The sequence below is a fragment of the Eurypyga helias genome, unplaced genomic scaffold, assembly GCF_000690775.1.
Source record: "Eurypyga helias isolate BGI_N326 unplaced genomic scaffold, ASM69077v1 scaffold17578, whole genome shotgun sequence".
In the NCBI taxonomy this organism is placed as follows: domain Eukaryota; kingdom Metazoa; phylum Chordata; class Aves; order Eurypygiformes; family Eurypygidae; genus Eurypyga; species Eurypyga helias.
The window spans coordinates 36913-45054 of record NW_010269128.1 but is presented as its reverse complement, the minus strand read 5'-3'; the positions used below and the strand labels follow the sequence as shown (position 1 = coordinate 45054).

At 37.9% G+C, this 8142-nt stretch overlaps 1 protein-coding gene across 1 annotated transcript; it reads left to right on the top strand.

Annotated features, from left to right (window-relative positions):
• Positions 1–248: 248 nt before the first annotated feature.
• On the top strand, positions 249–7849 carry OLA1 (Obg-like ATPase 1; the record flags this gene model as incomplete). The annotated part of the gene is made up of 4 exons (XM_010157999.1): positions 249–389; positions 1046–1142; positions 3207–3329; positions 7324–7849. Coding segments are annotated over 4 exons (463 nt in total), but the record flags the coding sequence as incomplete, so codon positions are not given.
• Positions 7850–8142: the final 293 nt, after the last annotated feature.

Here is an 8142-nt window from a genome sequence, read left to right as displayed (position 1 = left end):
TCTGAAATTATGCCTGTTCCTGATAGTTTAAATGCCAAACAGAAGCCAAGAAACAGTGAAATGTTAATGGAGTACACCTGAAGCAATTGCAGCCTGTTAATGCCTTGACCTTGGAAAGCAATACACAAAAAGATGGCATCATAAAACCGTGCAATTCTTATGAATATGTATGTGCTACTTGATAATAATGAATGTGGTACAGCCATGCATGCACTACAAGATAATGTTGTGCCCTTTGTTGTCTACAGGTTGATAAAAATTAAAGAGTGGGTGGACAAGCACGACCCGGGTGCTTTGGTCATTCCTTTTAGTGGGGCCTTGGAACTCAAGTTGCAAGATATGAGTGCTGAGGAGAAACAGAAGTATCTGGAAGAGAACATGACACAAAGGTTAATTAGCTTATTATCAACTATTTCCTTGCAGTAATTTAATTGCTTGCGCTGATAGAATAATAAATGACAGAGTAATTACCATTATAAAGAGAGAATCTTCTCCTTTCTTTACCATGAGACAGAGTGAAAAGATTTATTTTAAATTAAGTTTTTAACTGTCATCTGTCATCTCTGTACAGTGTTTTAATTATAACATAGGTATTAGTTATGTATATTTTTGAGAAGGAACGATAACCAAAACTGTTTCGTCATCCATGGGGACCGTGGAGAAAATTTTGCTTTAATTTTTCTGAAGATCTATAATAAATTGTTTCAATATTGAATTTCAGTCAAAGAGTTCTGCTTTCATGATTTGGAGTCCTGAAAATTGCATGAGACCAAACATGCTGCCTGATAGGGTGATTTAAATTTATCCCACATTTCTGTATCCTGCCGAATAAACAGATCAAAATACTGTCTTTGTGATGCTGCAGTAAAAAAGTAGTCTGAAGAGAGTTCAAAGAAAGAGGTTACTGTGATTTACTGCTGTGTTTAAAAGTAGACCTGGTGTCTTCAAAATACGTCGTGTCTTTCCATGTGAATTGATTACTTGGGGCATTTAGCTGGTTTATGTGTATATGTTGAATGAATTGGATTAATTTTTTTTTTTTCAGCGCTTTAGCAAAGATCATTAAGGCTGGATATGCAGCACTCCAACTAGAATACTTTTTCACTGCAGGCCCAGATGAAGTGCGTGCATGGACCATCAGGGTAAGATTCATACTTATTCATCAGCTATATCCAGTTCCACACTATTGAATTCAGATTGATATCACTGACTTTGAAGTTTGTCATGGTGGCGGTTAGCTAGTCATTACAGATGAGGTTTTTGTCCAGGATAACTTTAATTATTTGTGAGCTGCTGAACAGTGAAAGTGGAGCTGCATTGATTGAGGCAGGTAACAATTGATTCTGCCTATTACATAGTCTGAATTTCTTCATCCTGTAGAATCTGTCTACCCTCCTCCTGTGGTCAGAGATAAGACGTACCAGTATTGTGCTTGCTTAATCTGTGTGACTGGGTTTGTCTGCAGTGAAATTGATGTTGCTTTTCATTTTGTATTCGCTAAGTTTGTTTGGGTTGCGGGTGGTTCATTCCTCCTTTGCTTTGCTCGGATTACATTTTCAGCAATAAAAGCAATATAACATCATTATATTCCTCATGGATACACAGTTGGGCTCAGAAACTAAAATCAGTGTGCAGTAATTCAGGTCTCTCACTGACTTGAATATTTAGACCTAGTTTATTTTGGTAGTTTTACATGTTTATCCGGGAACTTATGTAGTGCCTAAAATTATATTATGAATTTTAAATATTGACGTAGAATGATTATAGCCGTAGAGGTAGACTAATTTATTCCCAGAGGACAGTGAGAGCTGGGCTGTAGTGGTTTGCCTTTGAATGGGAAGATGTTATAATGTAGATATGAGTATTGCGAAATATTTTGAAATGCATACAGTCATAAACTCTATCTTAAAAATGACAAAAATGTCAACTTTTGGAGGTGCAGACCTGTCACTGGGCTTTTATTTGTTGCATCAGTGTATTTAGTGCAGTGCTGTGAATTTCAGTGCTGTATTCAATTTCATTCAATGGGATTAATTCGTTTTCATTAATCAACATAATTTCCAGTAAATGTATATTTTTATTAATACTGCTACAGATGTTTGTGTATCTGTTTTAGCACATTAAGCTTAATTTCCTAAAGGCACATTTATTTTTTCAGTCTCTTCATCATGTCATCTCTTAAATGATAACTGCTAGCTAAAGTCCTTGAAATAGCTACCAAAAAAATATAAAGGCAGAAGTTCTGTTGTTCTGATTTTTGCTACAGTTTTTAAAAGCACATTCTGAAACTCCCCTGTTTTCAGATGTAGAAATGCTTGCTCTTTATTAGAAAATTTGAAAGCTGGTTCATCTTAAGACTGATTGTAAGTATCTTTGATTTAATGTGCAAAGATATTTAGTCAGGTAAGCATCAGTGAGTAGCCATATTAACCCAATACATCTTTTATTGTAAAAACTGTGCTTTACAGTGTCAGACTCCTTAGCACTTTAACATGCTTTATTAAGCAGCCTTTAGGTCACCATTATTTCTCAAATTTCTCTCCATGGTTGTATGTGCACAGAATGTATGTCCTTGTAATTGAAAGCTTGCAGTTATAATGCATTCTCCCCTATTGCATCAACTTAAATCATCTTACAGTAGTTGCCTGTGGTGATGTTTAATGATTCAGTTGTTGACATTTTGGTAAGAATTTTGTTCTGTATTAGAATTACAAAAATTATTCTGAAATAAAAATAAGCTAATATGTCGGTCTTGAGATCCATAAATCATTTTTGATTACACATGCGGTTCACCAGTGAATGTTATTGTTTAATTGCAATTATTTGGACGCAGGTGAAAGTCTTGAGTAATTCAGATTTTAAAGTTATTTAAAAAATCTTTATTTTCCTCGCTTTCTATGTGGAGAGCTGGGGATCGAAGTGCATCCCACAACAAAATACAATCATAGCTTCTAAAATCAATACTACTGTTGATACCTATTAGGAAAAACAAAGTGCCCTTCTTTAATATCACTTGGTTTATCTGTGGCAAAGGCATCTGTCTGTATGTTCCAGCACTGAGAATTACCCAGCTGCATGCATGACATTTTAACTGATACGAAACAAAGTTTAACAGATCCCGAAAGCATGTCAGAAAGGAGAAACCTCTTTCCTGCAATCAATCTTCTTATATGCAATTAATTTTCTTCCGGCCTTTCCTTTGACAGAAAGGGACGAAGGCTCCTCAGGCAGCAGGGAAGATTCACACAGATTTTGAAAAGGGATTCATTATGGCTGAAGTAATGAAATACGAAGATTTTAAAGAAGGAGGTTCAGAAGCTGCTGTCAAGGTGAGCTCCCCATCTTTTTCTTCTCCCTTCCTCCATATGTGCCTTTTTTCCATTTCGAGTCTGTTTTTTCACTGGGAAGGAGTTCTGGGTGCTGAGTGACTCTTAACAGTCACCTCTAGCAATAGACCAACCTCTATTTTCACCTTTTCCTTAGGAAAGAATTCAAATGCACCAACTTACTGAACAGGAATGCAGCCGTTACAGTATCCGAGATAGGACAGTTCATGGACTGCATGTCAACACTAAGACCAAATGCTATGCTGTTGTTTGTTTTTTTTTTTTCTTGGTTTACATGTTAGTGTTCGTAATTTAATAAGCTTTAAAGTGAACTTGTTTTTGAAAAATCATGTTTAAGATGAGACAGATTTTTGAATTGCCTCTAAAAGGAAAGGCAAGAAACAAAGAAAATCTATTTCTTCTAATAATGTGTCACCTTGTTTTGAATTTACAGTGAGGGTATTGCAAATGTCAGATGTAAATGGTTAAGAAGACACTGTATTATAAAAATGTACCTTTTTTCCTCAGGATTGGTGTATTCCACTCCCAGACTCTGACAGGCATAATAAGAATCTTAAAATTTACCGTTTCAGTATTTAATTCAATTGCCCAGTGGTGTCTCACTCAGAAATGCTGTGTTGTTCTGATTGTTCGGTGTGCCCGTAATACTTGTGTGTAGTCCATGTAAACATGTTACAGTAGGTGAAATTTCCTAGCGACCGTCTGCTGAGCAGACAGCGACGATGGCTAACGAAAAACTTTTCTTGAGCTCATGCTTCTTTGTAGTGACACTTGTATTAGAAAGAGTTGTATCTGCTTTCTCAACACTAGAGGGCAGAGACTGATTGGGTGCCCAAGTTGTGCCCTTCTTACAGCTGACAAATTAGGTCTGATCTGAAGTTATTAAATATGAAATGAATATGTACATGGCAAATGAATGTCATAAGAAAAGCTGTCCTTCTCTGTGTTGCTGTTGCATTGTTTCCACCTTTAAGCAGGGAAACTTCCCATTATTTCATACCCGTTTGATTTCTCATTTGGCATTTTTGATGTTTTAATAAGGTTTGTGTTCTATAAAATTGCAGTTACAAAGCACATCGGTTTGATTTAATCAATCTTGGTATTTGAAGGTTCCTACACACTATAACATGTTAAAGAATTTAAAAGGTTCAGCTTCATTGTTTGCTGTTTGATAGCTTGAAAGGTATGCAAAACTCTGATTTCAGATTCAGCTTATTCTCAGTGGTATCACTAAGGAAGATCATACTGAGCAGCGGGACTTTAATAGGTTTGTTTGAACCCCAGGAAGTGAGGGGGGAAAAAAATCCCAGTATAATTGGTTCATTGCGGCATGTGAACTGCCTTATGAAAAGGGAAGTAGAGTTGTAGTTGTAAAGTGAAACCACAGCTATAAATAAATCTGATATTCTGCAGTCGGAAACCTCTTTATGTAACCAAGGTTCAAATTTTGCCAGCAAGTTTTTGATGCTCAGAGCTGAGTGTTTTCCCTGCGAAGGTGCGTCGGTTAACAGCTGGTACATTAACCTAGAAGTCCTTTGCTTGTATATTTTTATTTGCTTTGCACAATGTGAGACACTAAACATTGAGCTTCCGTGTTGAAATTATAGTTAATGATTAAAATTTGTTGAAGAGTCTGCAAAGCAAGCATGTTTGCGTTCGTTACTCTGTTTTTATACCAAGGTTAGAAAAAAAGCCCTTTGCTCTTAGAAAAATGTGTTATATTACTCGTCTTTTCTAATTTGCATTTAATACAGCGTTTCACGCCGTACACAATGCTAATTACTTTTATATTGCTGGTAAATTTCAAAATTAAATTTGGGAGCTTTTAGAAGTCAGCTGAAATAACAGTGGTAATGGGAGTTGCTTGCTTTGTACGTTATCAAGTTGATCGATTTTTAAGTTTGATTTTGTGTGTGTCTAACACCAGTACAGCATAACTAATTTAATGCCAGTGCTGTGAACTAGACACTGAATAGCTCTGTGTGGGCTTTGTAGTCTACAGGGATATCACATTATTAGCAATCATATCTGCTTAGGCAAAGCTGGCTTCTACAGATGGCTGCTTTCAAGTGCAAATGAACTGGTTAGACGTGTCTTGTTTAATACATACTCAAGATTCACAAATGGGTATTGATTTTTTCAACCAGTGTTTCTGATAGCAATGGAAATGGATTAAATGGTCTCTAGAGAATTTAAAGGAACACTGTCACTTTTAATTAACTGTAAACTGGTAACAAAAATACATAAACTTGCATTAGGGTGTCAAAATGTATTTAATTAAAGAAGTCTTTGCCACTTTGACAGCTTTCAATAGTGTGCTAAAAAAAAGCCGCATTGTTACTTCAGGGAGGTAATTTTTTTCTACAAATATTTGTGAGAAATAAACGTATTCAACTGTAAAATGACTCCGTACCTGTGCCTGCAGCTTACGCTTGCTGATGATTTTTACAGCACTGCTTTATTAGTGTTTATGCCATCAATTAGTCTAATTACTCTTGACTTTGAGCATTATTAGGATCTTCAAAGGAAAGAGCTACCAAGTCTACTTGAAAGTAAACCTTTTATAGTCAAAACAGATTTCCGGGCGAGGGGGGAAATAGGAAAACACTTGCAACGTACTATTTACTACTTATCAATAACGTCACGTGGGATAAGGTCAGTGGCTGCTGCGCTACGTGTTTGTTGTGGAGGCTACCTTCTCGGTAGGCTACCATCACCGGCGACAACGTTTAAATAAGGAGCGACAGCAACAAGCTTATCGAGCCTCTAAATTCCTAGACAGCGATATGGGGAAGTACGTTGCTTTACAGAGCGGGTTTTGTGAAAGAAAGGTGTGTAAGTTAACTATGTACCATTAATCTGATCTCTTCTGCTGCAACTAAGGTCATTAGTTAACAGCTTTCCTGTAATGGGATCTTAGCATGCCACCACTGTGATAGTGTCATTGAGAATAATGGCACAGTGAGGTCTTGCATGGAAGCACTTTCTCCTGCAAGAGGAAACTTCAAAACAGGAACAGGTTATTGAACTAAAGCAGAAGCTCTCAACTTTTCCATATTGTAGATCACTTTTCAAGATAAATGCTTCTGCAGACCACCTCCCGCCCAGTCTGTCAGTCCTAGCGCCACAGCTTCCCTGTGTCCTTTACAATGCAGGTTTAATTACGACGAGGTAAAGATAGAACAATATTGAAATAAACTGTAATGCAGAGAGTACTGGCATTTAATAGATTCCATGCCTATTTCCTGCTCTCCTCAAGTACAGCGTTTTCATAACGAACTTCCTTTTCATGTCTTTGGTCCGCGTGCCGTCCCCTGCAAACTGCTTTCCCAGCCGATCTGCTCTTATATCTCTCCTTCTGAAGCAAATTTCTTCTAAAGGAAATTTCTGACAGAAAAACCGCGCCTGCATTTTGTGCTCCTCAGCCCTTCGTTATCTGGGCACGGGCAGACAAGAGAGCCCCGCTCGCCGTGCCGGGCGTGTGCCGTTCTGGCTGTTGCGGAGCGCTCCCATCCTTGCTGGAGCCGCTCCGAAGTGGTTCGTGCACCAGTTAATAGCCGTGATGCAAACTGTTGCTGGTCGCCCTTTCCAGCAACACCGTTTCAGGTCCCTGCCACCAGTGTTTGCCATCTGCAGGGTTTTTAGGTGGAGGAAAAGAAACCCTGGAAGCTGTGGAGAAAAAAAAAGAGAGTTGTTTTAGTGTCCTTTATTTTAAGACTGCCAGGATTTACGGATGTACTGCTATGGAAGGCAGATGGCATTTAAGCACCACTGATTGAGTGGAGGTTAGATTGGTTCTGCGTGTATTTTATATGTATGTAAACCGAAATTATGTCAAACCGAGGAGTATTGTGGCTGTCAAACTCTGAAGCAGTGCCACTTCTTTACCAAAATGTATTTAAATAATTACAGTCTGAAAATACTGTAAAATGTCTAATGAAATAACCCATTTTCCTTTTGTCTGTTCTATTTACAGGCTGCTGGAAAATACAGACAACAAGGCAGAAATTACATAGTGGAGGATGGAGATATTATCTTCTTTAAATTTAATACACCTCAACAACCCAAGAAGAAATGAATATCAGATGTTGTTCATGGCTCAGAAATAAACTGTGCTGCTTCAAAAAGCATATGAATTTTTATTTAGGATGGAATATCTGGAAACAAAAAGCCTACAGTTTCTACCTAGGGAACCTCCCCTCCCCCCCGTGAAATTATTCCTGTTTGTTTTGAATTAAAATATGGCACCTCCAGCGAACATGCAAGTTCACTAAATGTGAACAGCTTTGCATTTCCAACGATTAAGACCCTACTCCAAATTGTAGAAGCTTTTTCAGGAACCATATTACTCTCATGATACTTCATTAATCTCCATCATGTATGCCAAGCCTGACACGTTTGACAGTGAGGACAATGTGGCTTGCTCCTTTTTGAATCTACAGATAATGCATGTTTTACAGTACTCCAGATGTCTACACTCAATAAAACATTTGACAAAACCAGCCTTGGTGTGTTTGGGGATGTCTGTATTGACTGACTGTGGTGTGCTGAATGCGATACGGCACCTGGTGGATGCTGATTACAGAATTTTAAGACGTGTATGATACAGTAACTGGCAGCGTGGGGCAGCTGCAATTGTATCGCGCAAGTGAGTCTTTCATGGGAATCCGAAGATTAGGGTGCCAATGATTTGTCTCAAAAAAGTTAATGAATTTGTAGATGGACATGCACCGAAAGATGATAGTAAGGATAATAAGGACGATGCAGCCTAAGTGATTTTTGCTGGGGAGAGGAA